Source organism: Panthera tigris, chromosome A3, assembly GCF_018350195.1.
Source record: "Panthera tigris isolate Pti1 chromosome A3, P.tigris_Pti1_mat1.1, whole genome shotgun sequence".
NCBI lineage: Eukaryota > Metazoa > Chordata > Mammalia > Carnivora > Felidae > Panthera > Panthera tigris.
Window position 1 is genome coordinate 127,842,042 of NC_056662.1, and position 23,018 is coordinate 127,865,059.

General features: G+C 39.4%; 1 protein-coding gene across 5 annotated transcripts in view; it reads left to right on the top strand.

Annotated features, from left to right (window-relative positions):
- Positions 1-23,018, top strand: part of NBAS (NBAS subunit of NRZ tethering complex) — a 328,450-nt gene that overhangs the window by 171,121 nt on the left and 134,311 nt on the right. For all 5 annotated transcript variants that reach the window (XM_042982471.1, XM_042982472.1, XM_007080697.3 and 2 more), the window contains 3 exons: positions 1,849-1,962; positions 6,498-6,655; positions 7,652-7,741. In XM_042982471.1, coding sequence (XP_042838405.1) covers positions 1,849-1,962; positions 6,498-6,655; positions 7,652-7,741 — 362 coding nt within the window. The remainder of the gene's footprint in view (positions 1-1,848; positions 1,963-6,497; positions 6,656-7,651; positions 7,742-23,018) is intronic.

The window sequence follows — 23,018 nt, forward strand, 5'->3', positions numbered from 1 at the left end:
CTGGCCATACTCCTGGCTGTTAAGAATTTATTTTGTTTTGTTTGAAATATTTTTCTAGATCATTCTTTTAGGCTGTTTTTGGTTATGTTTTCCCACTAATCCACCTGTTCAGATTGGAACTTTCTAGAAAGAAAAACAGTTAAATATTTGAACTTTGGACTTGAAGGTGACCATTTAACCTATCTCCATATAAAAGTTTACATTAACTACAATAATAACCCTCCCCTTATGCTTTTATTCTTATCTAAGTTACTTGTTACTGCCCTTACAGCAAAGATATGGACTCTTATTTTGAATGTGAGAAAACAGGGATAAAGAAGTGAAACAATTTATTGATGATTTTACAGTTAAGAAGTTTCTCACTTGGAATCCTTTACTCTTATCCTTTGTTTCTACCTTTTTGTTATTGTTGGATGATGGTAATTAATGGATCCTTAAAGTCAGCTGACTAGAGGCTTTATATCTGCAAAATATCTTTGCCATCTAGCCAAGCTGTCTTATGAAAAAAAAATCACCCTTGGTCCTTTCATTTTTTTATTTAGATATTCTGAATAAATGCAAACATTTTGAGAGGATTATCTAGGAAATAGGTTTTATATTATGTGTGATATGTGCATGTATTTTTGAGAAACTTTGTGCATATTGTTCCATTTCCAGTATTATGTGTCAGTGTTACAGAACATGGGTTTGTTGTTCTAATACTAATACTATTATGAATCATAGTGTTCTATCCTCTCTTAAAAAAAACAAAACCTAATGTCTTTCAATTAGCTTAGGCCAATACTTGGATTTTAAACCTGTGAAACACAGGATGGAGATTAACGGTAACATATTTTAAAACTTTCATTCAAACCTTTCTGTGATATGTTTACTTTTTCTTCCAAACTGCATTATAGCTTAAAAATGGAAGGATCATTGCATTTTTCCTTTTTCTTTTTGGAAATATTGAAAATAATTTTAAAGTTTCATTACTTGATTAAAATTTAAATTGTTTACTTTTTTTTTTTTTGCCTAAGTGTACAAATTGTGTTTATGTTGTAACTTTGAATTATAATAGAATCTCTACTCATTTCACTGAGTATTTTTTTTTGAACCCCAATTATATGTATGATTTGGAGGTACTGAGAATTTAACAAGGGAAGGGACTCCTGTCTTGAGAGATCTTAAATTCTGATACTAGATGTAGATTTTTAAAACAATAATCCCAATAAATTGGTATTCTGAAAATGAAAAGTGAAGAAACATGTAGGAGGTCACCTAAACCATACCTTTTTCGTGAAGAAAGTGTAGAGGTGTCAAAGAAGGACATCACATCTAAATTGACTTCTAAGAATCTTTTTGAGAGATTAAGATCTTTGTGTTACCGTAAACTGAATTTTGGTATGTTTTCTGAGAGCCTACATGCTTACTATGATAAATAAAAGATAGTACTGTTAGTGAAACCATAAAGTTATAACCAATTTACTGTGTGTTTAAGGCTCCCCTCTGTATTTGTCATTTGTTAATTATAATTAGAAATAGAACATTCAAAGGGCAAAATATCAAAAAAAAATAGCAAAATATTTAATGCTACTACTGGGAGGAAAACTTTTTCTCTCCCCACTTAGGTTGGAATGGTTGGTCTGGGGCTGATACTGATCATTGATCTCTTAGGAGAATGAGAGCTAATTCCAGGATTAATAAATAGATTGGAAGGTCAAAGTTGCCTTGACATTTGTCCTATAATCTTTTAAAAAATCAGTCTAATCTCTACCTTTTATTTTTTAATTAATTCAAAATACAGTGTTAATGAGCTGTTTTATTAATTGATGCTGCCATAATCATTAAGTTGTTTGCATGTGTTTACAGGTGAAGACCCAGAAGAAAGGCGTGGACAGGTTCTGATCCTTCTAGTGGAACAGGCACTTCGTTTCCATGACTACAAAGCAGCCAATGTGCATTGTCAGGAGCTGATGGCCACAGGTGAAATAGACAAATTACTTAACACTTTGCCCAGGTCCACTTTGCATGATGAGTAATGGAAAAGGTCTGTTCTGAAATCAATTGGCCTGATTGGGAAGCCAGGCACATTTTCTTCAAAAGACTTGAGAAACCTTTTGTGAGCACTGATCAGTCTGTATTCTTTGTGCTTATATATTAATGTAAGTACTTAATGGGCTCAGGGGTTATATTTTAGCTGAGATTTTGGTTGCTTTCCATTGCCTATTAAAAATATGCTCATAATTTTAAGAACAATTTTATATAAAATATTTTAATGCCTTTTCATGTATTTGTTACATAAAAGAAAATTTGAAATTTTTGAATTATCTATGATTTGTGAGTAGTTAATGTTTCTAGTCTTTAATTTTTTTTAAAAAAGGATAACATAGTGCTTTTCAAACTGATCTTGAGAAGTTAGAAAGCAGTCTGCAACCCTAGAATTTTCTATATTGAAATTTAAATTCCAGTCTCTGGAAGATCAGATTTGTATGTGTCTGTGTGTGTGTAGAATAATTTCACTATGAAAGAACATATTCCCCCATGGGGTAGGAAGTGATGTTGTCTGATCATAGACTCTCTACTAAATGATCTGCTTTCTGTAGCTGTCTCTGAATGTAGGAAAGCTCAAGCATATCTTTTTATGTTCAGCATAGAAGGAACATACTTAAACATCATAAAAGCCATTTATGTAAAGCCCACAGCTAATATCATCCTTAATGGGGAAAAACTGAGAGTTTTCCCCCTGAGATCAGCAACACGACAGGGATGTCCACTCTCACCGCTGTTGTTTCACATAGTGTTGGAAGTGCTAGCATCAGCAATCAGACAACAAAAGGAAATCAAAGACATCAAAATTGGCAAAGATGAAGTCAAGCTTTCACTTTTTGCAGATGACATGATATTATACATGGAAAATCCGGTAGACTCCACCAAAAGTCTGCTAGAACTGATACATGAATTCAGCAAAGTCGCAGGATACAAAATCAATGTACAGAAATCAGTTGCATTCTTATACACTAACAATGAAGCAACAGAAAGACAAATAAAGAAACTGATCCCATTCACAATTGCACCAAGAAGCGTAAAATACCTAGGAATAAACCTAACCAAAGATGTAAAAGATCTGTATGCTGAAAACTATAGAAAGCTTATGAAGGAAACTGAAGAAGATACAAAGAAATGGAAAAACATTCCGTGCTCATGGATTGGAAGAAGAAATATTGTCAAAATGTCAATACCACCCAAAGCTATCTACACATTCAATGCAACCCCAATCAAAATTGCACCAGCATTCTTCTCGAAGCTAGAACAAGCAATCTTCAAATTTGTATGGAACCAGAAAAGACCCCGAATAGCCAAAGTAATATTGAAGAAGAAAACCAAAGCAGGAGGCATCACAATCCCAGACTTTAGCCTCTACTACAAAGCTGTCATCATCAAGACAGCATGGTATTGGCACAAAAACAGACACATAGACCAATGGAATCGAATAGAGACTCCAGAATTGGACCCACAAGAGTATGGCCAACTAATCTTTGACAAAGCAGGAAACAATATCCAATGGAAAAAAGACAGTCTCTTTAACAAATGGTGCTGGGAGAACTGGACAGCAACATGCAGAAGAATGAAACTGGACCACTTTCTTACACCATTCACAAAAATAAACTCAAAATGGATGAAGGACCTGAATATGAGACAGGAAACCATCAAAACCCTGGAAGAGAAAGCAGGAAAAAACCTCTCTGACCTCAGCCCTAGCAATTTCTTACTTGACACTTCTCCAAAGGCAAGGGAATTAAAAGCAAAAATGAACTATTGGGACCTCATGAAGATAAAAAGCTTCTGCACTGCAAAGGAACCAGCAAAACTAAAAGGCAGCTGACAGAATGGGAGAAGATATTTGCAAATGACATATCGGACAAAGGGCTAGTATCCAAGATCTATAAAGAGCTCACCAAACTCTGCACCCGAAAAACAAATAATCCAGTGAAGAAATGGGCAGAAAACATGAATAGACACTTCTCTAAAGAAGACATCCAGATGGCCAACAGGCACATGAAAAGTTGCTCAACGTCACTCCTCATCAGGAAAATACAAATGAAAACCACACTGAGATACCACCTCAAGCCAGTCAGAGTGGCTAAAATGAACAAATCAGGAGACTATAGATGCTGGAGAGGATGGGGAGAAACGGGAGCCCTCTTGCACTGTTGGTGGGAATGCAAACTGGTGCAGCCGCTCTGGAAAACAGCGTGGAGGTTCCTCAAAAAATTAAAAATAGACCTACCCTCGGACCCAGCAATAGCACTGACAGGAATTTACCCAAGGGATGCAGGAGTGCTGATGCACAGGGGCTCTTGTACCCCAATGTTTATAGCAGCACTTTCAACAATAGCCAAATTATGGAAAGAGCCTAAATGTCCATCACCTGATGAATGGATAAAGAAGTTATGGTTTATATATACAATGGAATACTACTTGGCAATGAGAAAGAATGAAATCTGACCTTTTGTAGCAACACAGATGGAACTGGAGAGTGTTATGCTAAGTGAAATAAGTCCTACAGAGAAAGACAGATATGATATGTTTTCACTCTTATGTGGATCCTGAGAAACTTAACAGAAAACCATGGGGGATGGGAAGGGGGAAAAAAGTTACAGAGAGGGAGGGAGGCAAACCATAAGAGACTCTTAAAGACTGAGAATAAACTGAGGGTTGATGGGGGGTGGGAGGGAGGGGAGAGTGGGTGATGGGCATTGAGGAGGGTACCTGTTGGGATGTGCACTGGGTGTTGTATGGAAACCAATTTGACAATAAATTTCATATTTAAAAAACAAACAAAAAAAATCAAGCGTATCTTTTTACCTAGTGTCTTTGCTTTCATAGCGAGTGGTTAAAAATGTAGTGCTTCACCTCGTAATAACTCATGGAGCGTGCACTTAAGAGTTTTGCACTTCGTGTATACCGTTAAAGAAAAATATTCTGTCATTTCTTAAAAATTGTAAGGAAGACATTATTCAGGACTTTTGCAATAGATGTTAAAGCTATTGCATTAAGGGAGAGAGAAGAGACTCAATTCCAAATACGAGAAAGACAGCTGGCGACTTAAAGCCAAGGAGCATGGTAGGGGGTCAGTGGATGGAAAATTAGCACAAGACATCAAGGTTCGTGGCATTCTTTCTGACCTGCCTTGACAGGATTCTTGCTGAAGGCAGACCAGGGTGATTATGTATCAGGGATGAGGGATGGGGAATTTGCTCACATATCAGCAATGATCAATTGTCAAGGGTGGGAGATTCTCTCTAAACTGACTTTTTTGTAGGATTATTGCTGAAACTGGAGTATGCAGGCTCAGCCAGGCCAAGGTGTAGGCCTAGTTGTGAAGAAGCTTCAGCAGAGCCTAATATTTTGTCAAAGAAAAAATCGTTTTCAGTACATCTATGAAAATGTTTAAAAGTCTAGGGGAAAACACTGTGGTTTGTAATATCAGCATTAGAAAATCCGTTTCATAAAAGAGCTACCTACATTCGGAATACCAACCAATATTAACATTAACCAGTTATTAAGCCACTATTGATGTTAACCAATATTGACTTTGTAACATTAAGTTCAGAATAATTATGGTTGTCTGAAAAAAACGTGTATTATTCTAAAATTATTTTGAGAGCTTTGTTAAAGAATTTTATTCCTGTAAGGCGTAGTACCTGGATTTTTACTTTATATGTTTAGAGAAATTGTTCTGGACCCAGGCCTTTGTACTTAGAAAAAGCAAACCCTTTCAAAATAGAACTTAGTACTTAGAAAAAACAAACAAACCCTTTCAAACTAGAACTCCTTCAGTGACAAATAAAACTATATTTTACTGGAGTATAACATTGTGCAGCAAACATCTCTGCTTAGTGCCACGACGGACAGCGTGCCTTGCGCTGTCCTTGGATCTCTGTCTTCTATAAAGTGAATGTGTCTGTGTAGCTGCCTGTAATAGTTCTTCTTTTCTCACACTTGGCAAGTTTACAAAGTGGCTTGTAAATATAAACGTGATTTAATCCTTCCACAACTCCAGGAGGAAGGCATTATTACTGTCCCTTTGTGGTAGTAAAGGAGCTGTGACATCTGGGACTCTCTCAGGCACACACAAGTGCTAAATAGCAGTGTTGGGCTGTATCCTCAGGTCTTCCGAATTCAGATCTCTGACTTAGCTTTTTACTCACTGTCAACGCTAAGTAGATGACGGGTAGTCATTGTCAGGTATTCTAAAATGAAACAGAGTTTATCAGAAAAACAGGTGGGATATTGCTAACCTTTCTGGATAATAAGCCAGTCCAGTATTTCTTTTCTAGTTTACTTTAGATCCTTATGTGTTTCTTACCACTTATAAAAAAGTTACGCGTCTCTAATGACCGAGATTGTGCTTTGGTAACACAAGACCTGAGCAGAAATCCACTGAGTTTCTCATGTTAGATTGGAGATTTTTCTTCTGGTGAAAATCCGTTTGTTTTTTCTTGCTCATTTTATAGGTTATTCTAAGAGTTGGGATGTTTGTAGCCAGTTAGGACAATCAGAAAATTACCAGGACTTGGCCACGCGTCAGGAGCTCATGGCTTTTGCTTTGACACATTGCCCTCCTGGCAGCATTGAACTTCTTCTGGCAGCGAGCAGCAATCTGCAGACAGAAGTAAGTGTTCCAGTAAAGTAAATCCCAAACTGTATGAAATCTGATTTGTTGGGTGTGTGGATCTGAGATCTTGTGATTGTTTTTTTAAATAATATGGAAGAAAAATAGCTTGTCACTTATGTGAAAAGGGATTTGAAGATATTGGATATAAGGTAGTGTTGTTGGCTTATTATAGTAAGGGAGAAAGGTAGGAGGTAATATTAAGAGGTAAATGATTGGATATAATGAAGAAATTAGTGTTGTCAAGAATTAAACATGAGAAATGGTCTTGGAAAATATGTTAAAAACCAGTGGTGATACCATCCCTCGGAAGTCGTTTGGAGAGTGCCGAATCCTAACCACTAGACCACCAGGGAACTTGGAAGTCCTTTGGAAATGGCAGAGGACGGAGTTTTGGTTGGGGAGATGCTCAGTTTCCCAAAATTCACGGGATCTGCCTAAGAGTGGATAATACTTTTGTTGCAAAAAATATAGAAGAAATGAATAGAGGGTATAAGAATATAGGAGGAGATTCTGGAATTCTCCTTTTCATATCCTCGTCATTCAGTACATTATACACCAGGTTTTTCACCATTGGTGCCCACTTCTCAAATTGGGAAGCCACTCAGGAAGTCCTGAAGTAAGCCTGTTACCAAAAGTGTTCATTATGAAGTAGCAATTTTTTCCTCAAAAGAGTGCTTTTAAAATTTCCAGTCTATGTTGTAAAGTGAGGCAAATTTAAAACACAGTTCCTTTAGGGGCACCTGGGTGGCTCAGTCGGTTAAATGTCTGACTTCAGCTCAGGTCACGATCTTGCAGTCCGTGACTTCGAGCCCCACTTTGTGCTCTGTGCTGACAGCTCGGAGCCTGGAGCCTGCTTCAGATTCTGTGTCTCCCTCTCTCTCTCTCTGCCCTTCCCCTGTTCAGGCTCTGTCTCTTTCTCTTTCTCCAAAATAAATAAACATTAAAAAAAAAAACCCAACAGTTCCTTTACAGTATGTCATGTTCTCTTTTCAGATTCTTTATCAAAAAGTGAATGTCCAGATCCATCCAGAAGGAGGAGAGAGTATCAGTGTTTCACCGTTAATTAGTAAAGCGCTCCACGAGGTGAGTTGGTCTGCGAGGGAGGAGTTTGAAAGGTGACCATGAGTGGAGTGAAATGGGAGTCGCCTGGCCGTGTGTGTGTGGGAAAACTTTTTCTTTTAAACGTTTTTGTGTGTGTGTGTGTGTGAAATACAACATTCGTATTAAAAAAATAAAAAGTACAGAAAAGTGTCCAGCTCCATAAATTATCACGAAGAAAGTAGCCATGAAGCCACCAGATAGAGAAATTGGTATGACCAGCCTTCCACAAGTCCCCCTGCACCCTGTCCCAGCTTAGTTTCTAGCTCTTCTTTTTCCTTCCGGAAATCACCAGTGTTGGGACACCAGATCTTTGTGGCTTTTGTTCTTATTTTAAGGAATTTTAATACCCATCACACCCCTCCCAATAGGATTTGACCTATTTTTGTACTTAATGGAAATGGCTGTGCTCCATAATTTTTGCGAGACTCCTTCATGTTCTTACACGTGTATAGTTTATTCACTGTTCTGCGGACAAATTAGCTGCGGTGTGCGTGTTTTACAGTTCATCCACTGTGACGTTGACTGGCGTTGGTGTCTTTTTACTCTTGGCTACTAGAGATGAGGCTGCATCAGCGTTTTGTACGTGTTGCTGATGCACATGTGCATACCACTCTGTCCGGCATCTGTTTACCTCGGCCTGGAAGCATATGTTAGCGGCTGTCTGTACGTTTAACCTCCGTCAAGAATCCCAAATGATTTTCCAAAGGTGTTTTACCATTTGCTCTTTTTTTTTTTTAATTTGTTTTTTTTTTCAAGTTTATTTTACCTTAATTATTTTGTGAGAGAGAGAGAGAGAGAGCGTGCGTGCACGGGAGGGGCAGAGAGAGGGGGAGAGAGAATCTCAAGCTGGCTCCTCACTGTCAGCGTGGAGCCTGGTGTGGGGCTCGAACTCACGATGTGAGATCATGACCGGAGCCAAAATCAAGAGTCTGACGCTCAACGACGGAGCCGCCCAGACGCCCCCGATTGTACTTTCAGGAGCCATTTATTCCAATCTAGCAATTTGGCCTTGTTAGCTTTTTAAAAATCTTAACTCTTCTCTTAAGTATTTAGCAGTATCTATTTGGGATCTTGGTTCGCATTTTTCTCATGACTAATGAGACGGAATTAGCTCTGGAGACCTCTTCTTTTGTGAGGTATCTGTTCGGTTCTCTTGCCCATTTTCTATAGAATTTGTCTCCTTTTCCCTTGCCTCACTGAGATTCTTGTGAATAAAATATGTCTGAACCACCTAAGTGTGTACGTGCGTTAGGATAGTTCATCCTGGGAGAGAAAGGAAGAATACTTGCGCCCTGACACCGTTTTTCTTTTGGTCAGTGCTGGCTCCATGGCCATTCACTCTCCAGACCTGCTTCTAAAAACATAGAATTGTCATTTTTTTTAGGTTGAACAAAGTAGCCCAGTTTTTGACATTCTAATTGGGTCAATTAAGAGATAGTAATTCTCTTTATTGATTGGTTTTCCACAGGATTCCTTTAAATGGTAAGCTTCACTTTTTTTTTTTTTTAATGTTTATTCTTGAGAGAGAGAGACAGACAGACACAGACAGAGTGGGAGTGGGGGGAGGGGCAGAGAGAGAGGGAGACACAGAATCCGAAGCAGGCTCCAGGCTCCCAGCTGTCAGCCCAGAGCCCGACACAGGGCTCGAACTCTGGAACAGCACGATCATGACTTGAGCTGATGTCGGACGCTTAACCGACTGAGCCACCCAGGCGCGCCTAAGCTTCACCTACAGAATGTGAAACGTCATTCATTTTTCTGAAACGTCATTCTATTTTGGAAGCCATCTATTGTGGAACGTTAGCTGCACCTAATCTTTTTTTTTTTTTTTTTTAATTGGCTGTATCCATTTTGCCAAACTCCTTTGCAGTTGTGTACTATATAGTTACTTTTAAACATCTGATACAAAGTTTCAGTTGCAGAATCTATTCATGGAGTTTCTGCAGAGATATTATTCCTCGTGGGTTATGTATGACCACGCCATTTCCGCAGTTCCTTCTTTTCTATTAAAATTCAATTTGAAGATACCGGTGTAACCCTAGTTCAGTGCCGAGTGATCTGAGGATCTCAGAATGGGACCTTTTTGTGCTTCGGGAGTTTTCCCCTATTCTTCCTGTGATGGTGACTTCAGGACAGCATCCACCAATAGATCTTTCCACAGTGAGGAAGACGTCCTGTATCCCACCGTGGCCGCCGGCCACATATGCCGTGGGTACTCGAAATGTGGCTAGCACACCGAAGGAATCAAATTTTAAATTTAATTTCATTTTAGTTCAATTTAAATAGCCACATGAGGCTACTGGCTACCAGCTTAGGTATCGCAGTTGGAGAGGATTAGACACCGGGTAGAGGATTGTGTGCCACTGTCAACACTGCAGACAGTGGACTTTTTTTGTCGTTGGACTCCCTCTGGATGGAAGCCGAAGTGTTTTCTAGGGGCCTGGAGTGTGGTGGATACGTTTCTTCTTTGGCATGCTTTGACTTGTAGTCGTACTGATTACCGTTTGTTATCACTGGGTATGAGAGCACATTAAATTCTGTGGTGTTTCCTCCGTGGGACTCAGAACACTTGTGGCCAGCAGTCACCGAATGTCCTGTGTATTAGGAGGAAGTTGGCCAATTGTACCATCTTTCAAGGTCCAGGTGAAGACCTGCTTTCAGTGAGATCTTCTTTATCCCAAGTTTTGTATCTTTTGAGCCTCTGGTGCTTCTCCAGCGGTTCAGCCACATGTCCCGTCTTCCCGTCTGTCTCTCTCGCCTTGTCTCTTTTCACGCCTCCCAAACATGCGCTGGGCTGCAGTCCTACTGACCTTGCCACCGTTCTCCGGAGTTGCCTCTGTCACACCTTTGGTGTTACTTTCCTGGCTGCCTCTGCTGCCCTTCTTGCCTTGTGCTCTGGTCATCTCTTTTACGCTTTGAGCCCATCTGAAGTATCATTTTCTTCGTCAGGTTTTCCTCGAGTTCTCTAATTACTGTTGCTTCTTTATCCCCCACACATTCTCACATCATCGTGTCAGCATGTACGTGGTATGCTTTGGTATTACGTGGTAACTGGAAGTAGGTCATTTATCTTTGCACCGTCCGTAACGGGGTTGTCACATGGCGAATGCGTAGGAAATGTTCGACAAAGCCCGCTTGGAAATTCCCACTGCATACAGGTTATTCTGTGGTAAAAATTAATTATAAAGTATATTTTGGCTTAAAATAAAAGGAATTTCCCATTTAACTCATATATATGTGCTGTGGTGGCTGTTGAGATCTGTTATGTTTTGGCCAGCGTACGGGGTGTGTGATTTCTCTGTTCAGTATATAATTGCAAAGTGTTTCTTCTGAGTTCCGCTCTCTAAGCTTATTCTGAATCCCCATCCTTTATACAAGCCATGAAAAGCCTTTGTGACTTTGGGTTTCCTATTTTCTCCTTCTTCAATGAATTACAAAGTGTCAACCTGGCCCTTTAGTGGCTTCTTTGGAGAAGGACAGGGGCGCCTGGGTGGCTTGGTCGGTTAAGTGTCTGACTTCGGCTCAGGTCATGATCTCACGGTCCGTGAGTACGAGCCCCGCATCGGGCTCTGTGCTGACAGCTCAGAGCCTGGAGCCTGTTTCAGATTCTGTGTCTCCCTCTCTCTCTGCCCCTCCCTGTTCATGCTCTGTCTCTCTTGGTCTCAAAAATAAATAAACGTTAAAAAAAATTTAAAAAAAAAAACAAAAAAAAAAACTAGCTCTTGCTCATTGTAAAAAAAAAAAAAAAAAAGAGAGAGAGAAGGACATGCTGTGTCTCCACAAGTGGGCACATCCTGCTCCATTAGTCTCTTTAGTGAATGAAGGAGACCACCTTTACACGGCAGTCTTTTACACATTTTACTTAGCAAGGAAAAGGGATTCTTCCAAAATGATTATTTTATTTATTTATTTTTTAAAATCTTTCTCTCTCTCTCTCTCTTTTTTTTTTTTTTGTAGCTCGTTAAAAAGCTTTCTTGGCTTCGTGTGTCCTTTCTCAGCAAGTTGCAGAAAATCTAGATCTCATGAAGTGCAAATCTAAACCCTCCATGAACACATTATGGCTTTGATTCATGAAGCACATTTCAGAATATTATAGCTACTATTATTAGATTAAAATACAGTGCTCAGCTGTACGTTGCTGTGCGTTACACGTTAACAGTAGATATAATAACCACACTAAATTCTAACTCATAAATGAGAGCTGACTATATATGTAATCTGCTTAATGCTCAAGACTTTCATTACTCAGTTGTGGAAATAATAATTTTTATTTATATATCCAAGCAAAGTAAAGATGTAATTGCTATGCGGTAGCATTTGCATTAGTTCAAGTAGAGCCTACAGGTTTGAAGATATTGGCTGTTGTCCCCATGAACAAGATATTAGTGTATAAATAGACCAGAATGCATATTTTTGTGAATAACTACCAAAATTACAATTTTCCAGTTTCTTATGAATGTTGGTTATTATGCTTTTTAGATGTAGCAGTATTCCACCATTTAGAGTATATTAACATTTGTTTTTAGCTAGTATTAGTTGTATCACTTAGCCAATGGTGTTTCCCCCCCCAGATGAATCTAATTAGATTTGGAAATGGATTATATATAAGATTCCCATTAAAAAATCATTTTCACTGTGGGAAAACCTGTTATGAGCGTTTTAAGTGCCCATAGATTTATACAACTAGACTAATTAATGTTTATAACTGTGGCAGGGGCTAAGCATAGAGCGATTTCAAATTTATAAAAGGACTGTTTAGAAATCTCTAAAAGTGAGCAAAAGGACAGTTGGCTTTCAGTATCATAGGAAACCATTTCTTTTTCCATTCACCAGGTGACAGACGTGTGGGTTATTTCTACTTATTCGCTGGAAAATATGGAAATAGAGAAATAGGTTTTCGATTTCTCATGTAGGTGTATAGGAGTGGAACTGCTACATTGCATGCATACATGTGTTCAACATTTGAAGAAATGGCAGGTTGCTTCCCAAAGTGGCTGCACCATTTTCCTTTCCCACCAGGAAGTGTTCAGATCCCAGCATCTCCGCATTCTCATAACGCCTGTTCCTCCCTGGATTTGACGAAAGCCATTCTGAGGGGGGATGTGTGTGGTATCTCATGACCATTTTGGTATGCTCTTTCCAAAGAACTAATGATCATGAACATCTGTTTTGGTGCTGCTGCTTATTGAGGTGTAAGAGTTTTGTTGTTTTGTTTTGTTTTTTTAAATTCTGGCTACAAATCCTTTCTTGAGTAGGTGATTTGAAAATGTTTGTCTCTCCGTGCGTGACTTGAGTTTTTCATCTTCATAAAGTGCAAACATGTCTAATGTGGCTGAAGTCCAGCCTACCAGTACTCTTTTATTGCTTATGCTGTGGTATCGTATCTAAGAAATGGACGCATAACTCAAGAGTGTGAGCATTTATTCCTATGCTTTTTTTTTTTTTTTTTTATAGTTTTGGCTCCTGTGTTTATTGATAAGGAAGTAATAATCCACTTTTTGTGTGAAATAACTGTAGGCCTGAGGAATATTCATATACGAAAAGGTGAATTAGAGCTTCTTAACATACACAAAAATTAGTTCATTGAGATGGTATTTGTTTTGTTTTCTTTTATGTTTTATGATAGCTTATTCCTTCATAAAGAATTAAACATTTTTTAAAATGTTTATTTATTTTTGAGAGAGAGAGAGAGAGACAGAGTGTGAACAGTGCAGGGGCAGAGAGAGAGAAAGAGGGAGACACCGAATCCGAAGCAGGCTCCAGGCTCTGAGCTGTCAGCACAGAGCCCCACGTGGGGCTCGAACTCACAAAGTGTGAGATCATGACCTGAGCCAAGTCGGATGCTTAACGGAGCCATGCAGGCATGCCAAGGATTTTAAATTTCATATTTGGTATGCACAAAGACATTAATATTTTGAAGTTCGAAAAGAAAGAGTTTCATCTGGAATGGATTTTTGTTAAAATTATCACTTTCCTATCCACCCTCCCCCCCCCCCGCCCCCGATGTGTTTTAGAATTTTGGTTTCCAAGCTCATTGAGGGGGTCATTCCATTCTGTTTACTTTGTATCTCCCTAGACCTTCTCTAAGGATTCTATAGTTTTGTGGTTTTCCTCAGTCCAGAACATGTCATGTCCTATTAATACCTTTTGACGTGGGACTCCCAACCTCTTGTACTGTTGAGGATCTGAGGAATCCAGGCATGGAGCCAACGAGGGACTTGGGCCCTGTCAGTTCTCCGCCTCTTTATTCCTGCAATTTTGTATAAATACATAATCCCAGGCAGTGGGTCTGATCCTCTTACAGGGGATCCTTTCGATTCACAGTTCCCTCGAGAGGAGCATTTCACAGCCGTGTCAGCATCTCAGTTCCGAGCCCCCAGATGTTGAATTCCATTGAACGTGAGTGCCTTTCTACTTTTGTTTTTAATTACCCTTAATATTCTGGAGTACCATGAGCACATTGCAACAGGAGTTCACTGCTCCATCCTGACTGGAATTCATAACGGCTTTCTTAATTACAAAAATAACACAATCTTTTATTTTAGCAATCCATTTAAGAGGAGGCATTGGTTCAGATAACTGACACTATTTAGCATATTTTATTCCTGAAAGTTAAAAAAAAAAAAAAAGAAATGTAAAACATCTATGATAAAATATTAATAATATTTGTTAACTTTTGATAAGAAGTACATGGAAATTTATGGTAGCTTTGGCCTTTCTACTTTTTAAAATATGAAATAGAGGTGCCTGGGTGGCTCAGTTGGTTAAGTGTCCAACTTCAGCTCAGGTCATGATCTCACGGTTTGTGGGTTCAAGCCCCACATCGGGCTCCGTGCAGACAGCTGGGAGCCTGGAGCCTGCTTTGGATTCTATGTCTCCCTCTCTCTCTGCCCCTCTCCTGCTCAGGCTCTGTCTATCAAAAATAAATAAACATTAAAAAAATAATAAATTATGAAGTAATTTAATCAGCAGTACATTAGTATATAAGTTCTCTTTCTTCTCTTAGTTCTTTCTACCCATACCATGAAGCCCACTGCTTAGAGGTAAACATTTTTAAGTTTATATATATCTTCCAGAATTTTTCTGAGTATGAACAGATTTTCTGGATAGCTATTGTCTATCTCCTGGAGAATTATTATTTTTTAAACTTAAAATGGATTCATACTGCATATATTAATTCCACATTAAAATTTTTTTTTTTTTTAACGTTTACCTATTTTGGGGAGACAGAGAGAGACAGAGTGTAAGTAGGGGTGGGGCAGAGAGAGAGAGGGAGACACAGAATTTGAAGCAGGCTCCAGGCTCTGAGCTGTCGGCACAGAGCCCGAGGCTGGACTTGAACTCACAAACTGTGAGATCATGACCTGAGCTGAAGTGGGACACTTAACCGATTAGCCACCCAGGTGTCCCTGCATATTAATTTAAAGCTTGTTTTTTTCCACGTAATGTTATTTGTCACAGATAGCTGCCCTTCTCCTTATATACAGACCATTTATATAATGGCAGGTTAGCGGTCATTTGATGTATGTACAAAAATTTATCTTTTGCTTTGTTTTTGAACATTTAGATTATGTTTGATTTTCCTCTCTTTTAGACTGAGCCGCAGTGAACATTTTATGTACACATTTTGTGTAGTCATGCATTGCTCTGGGATAAAGTGGTGGGAATGAGCTCCTGAGATAGAGAATTTCCTATCTTCTTATAATGTATTCTCCATAACTTTGTTAAGTGCTGATTGCTTTCTTTACTGTTGTGACACCAGCACATCACTGGGAACAGAGTAGGTCCTTATTAACTTTTTTTTTTTTTGGATAACATTGCCTGATGAGTGTGTACGTGAGACTGAGTTCATGGTGATCTGTGACATCGCGAACTGGATGATAACGCAGAGCCAGCACGATTCACAAGACTTCTGCATTTCATTCACCATGTGGTGTTTCTTCTCTCACTGAGGTCTGACCGAAGGAGGGCGTGCTCTGCCCATTGGCATGCTTGTAGGAGACTGTGATCGCTCGGTCCACGGCTTGATGGTCAGGACTGTGAATCCTGTCACTTTGATTGGCTCGGAGAATCGGGGCCACGGATTTCCATTCCTCAGAAAGGCTTAGATTAGCTGCCTCCTCACCGGGCTGCCACTCATGTTCCAGGTTCTCTTCTTTCTTTCATCCTGCCCTTTCTCACAGAGTACACGCGTTTCTAATACATTCGTTTCGTTTCTTTAAGTTTCTTTGACTCTTTCAGTAACAAAGAATACTTTTTTTTTTTTTTTTTTTTTTTACTTTTTAATCTAGACTTGGATTTAAATCCACTTGCAAAGGATACTTTTCAAATAACATGTCTCAGTTTCAGTGAAATCTGGGGGATTTGACAGTTTGCTTTTAAGGAGGCCTTGCGATCTGATCACACGGCTCATCTGTACCATGCTGAGGGACTTTGTGTACACGCTTTGGTTTTATACACAGTAGTGGCCACATCTTTTTCTCCATTTGTCTTTTGCGTGCTCTCCATGCGTCTTTTTCTCCTCACTGTTTCCTCAGAACAGCTTGTGTTTGGGTCACCAGTGACCTCCTATTGGTAAATTCACGCGTCAAGTCTGTCTTTATCTTACGTGACGTATCAGTAACATCGGATACGCACTTGTTTCAGGGACAGTCTATTCGTTTTCTTTATACTTCATTGGCCACTTACTCTCACCGTGTTTGTTGGTCCTTCCTCATTTCTCTAGCTAAATGTTAGATACCTCAGGTCTCAGTCTTTAATCTCTTCTCTGTCTCTGCTGATTCCCTAGCTGATTGCACGTGTGATCGTGCAACTTTGTGCGGGTGATTCTCTACGTGTAGCTTGAGCCCTGATCTTCTGAGTTCCAGGCTTGTGTGCGCGACTGCCAATCTGGCATCTGTACTTCCCTTTCTTACAGGCTTCGCATCTGAACGTGTTAAAAGTGAGCCACTGATTTTAGCATCTCACCCTTCACCCCAGCTATCGGTGGTGTTCCTTCTGTGCTCTTTCCTATGTCAAAAAATGGCAGCTCCATCTTTCTAGTTGTTTAGGTCATAAACCTTGTCATCCTCCTCAGTTCTCTTTGTCCTGTGTAACACAAGCAGTCTGTCAAGAAAGCCTGGTGGCTGCACTCTCCCAGTGGACTTGGAATTAGACCATATTTTACCATCACCACTGCTACCACCCTGGTTAAGTTATTGCCGTGTCTCACCTAGAGTTTTATGGTAGTGTTCTGTTTGTCTGCCTCTTTCGGCCCTTTTCCTTGCTCTAGTTGGTGCTCAACAAGGCAGCCAGAGTGATTCTTTAAAAATATGTCAGATCATGCCACATTGCGTGGAGTACAAGCTAAGCTTTTATGATCTCCTATGAGGACACCCATGATCTATCTTCCCTACTACCTGTTTGACTTGATCTCTTCTCTCCTTAACCCCCCACTGACTTTGCCCACTGTACTCCAGGCATACTGCCCTTCTTTCCATTCTCTAAACATTCCCTCTGGTCCTTATACTTGCTGTGTTTTTCTCTCACATATTCAGTGACTTATCTTCGCTCCTTCCAGGTCTCTGCTCAAATGTCTGCTCAGTGACAGCTTCCCCGGTCCCTGCATACACAATTACAATGTTCCCCCTACTCCCAATATACCACTTTATTTTTCTTCCTAGCTCTTTTCCTATCATTTATCTGATACACCTCTCTGACATGCTTTATATTTATCTTTGGCTTATCTCCTCTTGGAATACAAGAGGAGCTCTGGGTGGCAGGAGTCCTGTTTTGTTCACTGCTCTGTTTTCAGTATCTACTACAAGTGTCCTTGTTGTATTTGATGTCCAAATATTTGTTGAATATGTGAAGAAAATAAATGAGGAAGGTTAAGATGTGGATATGATGGGTGTGGATAAATTCTTGTATTATAAGGGGAGGAATATTCCAGTGGGATCCAATTCGATAAGTTCTCAGTTCATTGGTGAAATAAGGCAAATTTCCTGTTTGCCTGTCTTTCCTAATGTACTATGAGTTCCTTGAGAGCAGGGACAATGTCTTAATCATTGTGGTAACCCTGTTGCCTAGCACTGGGTCTTAAACATAGTAAGCATGCCAGGGGTATATGTTCAGTAAATTTATTTTGTGGATGGGTTTAGAACCCCAAATTATTTAATCAAAAGAGATTTAAAAATTTGGCATGGTGAAAGAAAATAAAAATATACTTCACATACCTGTATTTTTCCTAACTACAGGTCTCTTAATCTTGGTCCAGGAATGCCAGCAGATTCAAGAAGGGTTTGATTCCCAAAGCCCCTGAAGTAGTGTGCTGTATTTGGGTGTGTGTGTGTGTGTTGTGTGTGTGTGTGTGTGGGGGGGTGTATGTGACTTTGTGTGTTCCTGTGTGTGCACAGCATGTGTATTCTGTTTTCTGGAGGAATGACTTCCAGCTTTGATCGGAATTGTGTAGGGGTTCATGATTCGCAAAGGTGAAAACATCTGAATTATATAACCTGACCTGTTACTTAGCAGATGAACTGAAGCAGAGTCAGACCTTAGAGCGATTTGCTCCATAGGGTATTTTTTGATTTGCTGCTTCTGACAGATTCATTTTTTCTTTTCTTTTCTTTTCATTTTGTCTTTTCTTTCTTTCTTTCTTTCTTTCTTTCTTTCTTTCTTTCTTTCTTTCTTTCTTTCCTTCCTTTCTTTTCTTTCTTCTCTTTCTTTTCTTTCTTTCTTTTCTTTTCTTTCCTTTCCTTCTTTTCTTTTCTTTTCTTTTCTTTTCTTTTCTTTTCTTTTCTTTTCTTCTCTTTTCTCTTTCTTTCTTTTCCCTCAGACACTTCTAAAAGTATCACCAGTAATAATAAAGACTATATTCTTAATATTTTAGGTTCAGGGTGAAATTTGCTAGAAGCGTTGGGTGCAGGGAAGAACTTTGGATCATCTAAAGATCTGTTGGAAGGGAAGGGATGGTGGATGAGTTCAGTTCGAGCGCTAATTGTAATCCTTACCTATTTTATGTGTACCACCAACTCAGTTTATAGGAGGCAAACAGATTTCTCAGAAATTAACCCTTATGTTACCAGATACCAGAGGTAGCAACTCCAAAATAGATTATTCATTATAGTCCTTGATCAACAAGACCCTGTAAGCCAAACTTGAGATGTGGAACTGTTCTTGTTGTCGTGAACCTGGTCGGTAATGGTGTCTGTTGTAGAATTTGAAAGATACTGTTAGTGCTTTGGAAGTTAACCTCTGAGCTGTGTAACATATTGACGTTAATGAGATTTCATGTTAAATTTTATGCTGGCAGTTGTTGATTTGGTTTGGGGGATTAATCTATTTCTGCTGTTATACATTCTAAATTAATTAACAGTGTGCAACTATGAATATAAAAAGTGCCAGTAGTAATCGTTTCAGGAGTAAATTTTGCCCAGCCTCCCCTCCCCCCCATTATATGTATTTGAATGAAAACTATTTTCCTCATTAATAATTCTAGGTAGAGTATAATTCTGGTAGACTGTCCCAAAGTTCGATGCTTCTTCTGTGGTCCAAATGAGCCTTTTATTTTACTTTCTCTTTTGTAATTCTCATCAGGGAATCTCTTACAAGCCTTTTATCTCGTACATTTCTGAGCATGTCAATTTCATTTATCTTCTGGAACAAGCTTTTAATTTTCATATGTCTTAAATGTCCTGTCTGAAGTTAGCCTATCTGTATGAAATAGAGAGGTAAAGCTTAGGTTCATTTTATGAGATGGAATGATTGTCTTATAGCCTGTATTTTTTGATATCTTTCAGTTGACGTGATTTTCCTGAGTGAAGTTGCATTCTGTTCAAGTGCCGTTTATTTCTTACCTTGTTTGTAGTTTTAATTCTGTACTTGGATTAGTTGATGACAGTTTAACCATTCAATACACCCTCTCAATTAAGAAGATTATAAAGGTGAACAAGATTTGAAATGTGGCATGAAGTCTTATTTGAATAACATTAGCTACTATAGGCACAACATATTAGGCCTGAGAAAGTGTATCCTCAAACATTTCAATAGTGCAGTAAAGCCAGACTTCTACATATCTACAGGTATACACTATAAGTTAAGGATTTTCCCATGCTTTGAGGATATAGTGGTAAATAAACATAATCCCTACCTTTGCAAAGCTACTGTCTAGTTGGGAAGGCAAACAAAAAAAAATGAGATTATCAAAATTTTATGGTAAGTGCATTGAAAGGATGCATCTGATGCTCCAGGTGCATAGGAGAGAGGGTGGGACACTGTCTTAACAGGATTTTACTTACAGCAAAAATATTACAGGTCAACAAAAATATAGAAGAACATCTTTGTGAGCTTAGAGTAAGCAACAGTTTCTTAAATATACAAAAAATACTAATCGTAAAGTGAAAAAATGATAAATTAGAGTAATGTAAAATTTAAGAACTTCTGTTAACCAAAAGACAACATTAAGACGATGAAAATATAATCTTCCAAGTAGTAAAACATATTCACAATCTGTACATGTAATAAGGATGTGTGTCCAGAACATGTGAAGAACTAGAGGTGAGTAGGAAAGGCAGATCACCAACAGAAGAAAGGCAAAACACTTGAACAGACACTTCACAAAAGATGGTCAGATGACCAATGAATCTATTAAAAGCTGTTCGACTTCATTAGTCATCAGAGAGATTCAAATTAAAACCACAAAGAGATACTATTATATCCTCAGTGCTACCGCTAAAAGGAAATAGACATGTAATGCTAGATGTTGGCATGGATGTGGAGTGACCAGACTGTTGTAATTGCTGGTTAGAGTATAAATGTTTGGCACTATTCACTAAGTCTGGACATATGCATCCTCTATGTTTTAGTAATCCCCCTACTAGATTTGTTTCCAGAAATGCATATATTCACCAAAAGATAACTATTAGCATGTTCAAGGCAGCACTATTGGTATTAGCTACAAACTGGAGAGTATCCAAATACTCATCAATAGAGAAAAAGGATAAGTAAGTTCTGATATGCTCACACTATATAACACTGTTACATTAACAGTGTAACGATATTACGCTAACAACGAATTGGACAGTCTTCAACTACTTGCAAGAATATGGATGAATTTATGTTGAATGATAGAAATCAGACCCCAAGACACACTTCCATTCATGTAAAGTATAAAAATAGGCAAAACTAATTTATACTACCAGAAGTCAGAATAGCATCTACCTCGGCCACGGGGATGGCTAGAAGTGATCTCAAAAGCGGCATCTGGGATCCTGGTGATGGTCTGTGACTTAGGCTAAGTGCTGATTGCATGAGTGTGTTATAATTTACCAAACTGTATGCTTGCGTGCATACATTTTTTAATGTATCTTCTTCTTCGATAAAAGGTTTTAAAGAAAGATCTCTAAGCCTGGATTAAAGACAGGAAGAGAGACTGTATCCTGGCAGTATTGTCTTTGTATTGCGATGCTGTGAATAAGTACTATCTTCTTTTCCCCCTAACCTTTTGAATTTTTCAAACCGTCTTTAATGAGATCGTATTTTCATGACATAGGAGAGTAAGTACTCTCAAATACATTCATATGTGCTTGTGATGTTGCTCTTGTGTCACATCCCTCTGCAGAACAAGTGGACCACATGTTTTGATAGCCCGACCTGGTCAGGAAGAGGAGACACCCCTAGGCCAGTTGCATGTGGGCAGCATCTGCACTTTACTTGTGCATCATATGGCTTCCGCATACCTATCTTGCAGTGTTATTCTAAAACCCAGGAATGACCAGAGGAAGCACCTGCCCAGCACCTGACACATAGGAACCATTTAGTAAATGGTAGCCGTCATGTCTCTTATGTAATATAAACCAGACTCCTATTAGACATCACTCCTAGAAAAAAAAATATGTGTGTATATATATATATATCTTTTTTTCCTAAGTTTGAGAGAGACAGAGCGTAAGTGGGGGAGGGGCAGAGAGAGAGGGAGAGGGATAATCCCGAGCAAGCCCTGCACCGTCAGTGCTGGGCCCAGTGCGAGGTTTGATGTGGGGTTCGAATCCACGAACCCTGAGATCATGACCTGAACTGAAGTCACATGCTCAGCGGATGGAGCCATCCAGCTGCCCCCTGATCTTTCTTATTCCTCTCTGCAAACCTGGTCCTGTCTTCATTCTTTCTCAGTAACTTGCATTGTTCATTGTTTTTCCCCCACTGCGTCTAACCTTGCTTAGCTAACCATGAATGTTTGCTTGGATTCCTGACTTATCTTCTGTTCTCTTCTTTCTCTCTGCTCTTCACTAAGACCCAGCTTGGTGACCATGTGCTTTATTTCTTAGGAAGTTGGAGTCAGAATCCTTGAATTTCTCTGCTTATCTGACTTACCTCAGGCCCTTTTCACTTTGAGAAGAATTAGAAATAAAAACATTTAAATTTAATATATGCATTCAGGTGGCAAAATACCCTTATGGCAACCTCATATGTTCCTAGCATCACTATCCTAATTCGGCCCGTGATTATTTTGAGCTTGGACTAACACACCAACCTCCTGACTGGATTCTTGTGCCTGGAATGATATTTCTAAAACACCGATCTGAGTTTGCCACTTCCTTTGTGTGAACGGTTTTAGTGGCTTCCCGTCTGTCAGGCCAGCAGCGGGGGTGCTTTGGCCTGGTCAGCGGGGTTCTCGCTCCAGCTCCTTCTCTGTCCCTCCATGCTGGTGATCGATCGGCCCCTTGCCCTCGCGTGCCACTGTCCACACCGTCACTGACTTGATCGAGATTCCTCCAATTTGCTGTGTTGTTTCATTTCACGCTCTCGTTCTTGTGTAAGTCTGCCTGAAAGTATCTCTTCCTCCTTTGGGGGGTGGGGGGGCCTGCGTTCTTTCCCGATGAGATACTACCTTCTGTGTGAAGCCTTCTGTGATTGCGCCTCTGGGCAGAGGAGGTGTGGCCTCTCTTCGTGTCGCGTGGCACCGTAGATGTATGTCTACTTTAGAGGCTGAGATTGTACTGCAGGGCCGTGTCCACATCTCTGCCTCCCTCCCTGGTTTCTGAGCAACTTGAGAGCACAGACTGTGTTTTCCCTGTTTTTGTCACCTCATTGCCTGGTGTAGGGCGTGACACCGAATGAGAGTCACGCGGTAACTGCCATGTAAGTGAATGAATTCTAATTTGCTTCTGTGGTTTTTTTTTCCAGTTGTAAATATTAAGTAATTCAGAAATATAGCCAATAAATCGAGATGCTTACTGTATATTTTATATATATATATATATCTGTATCTCCTATATCT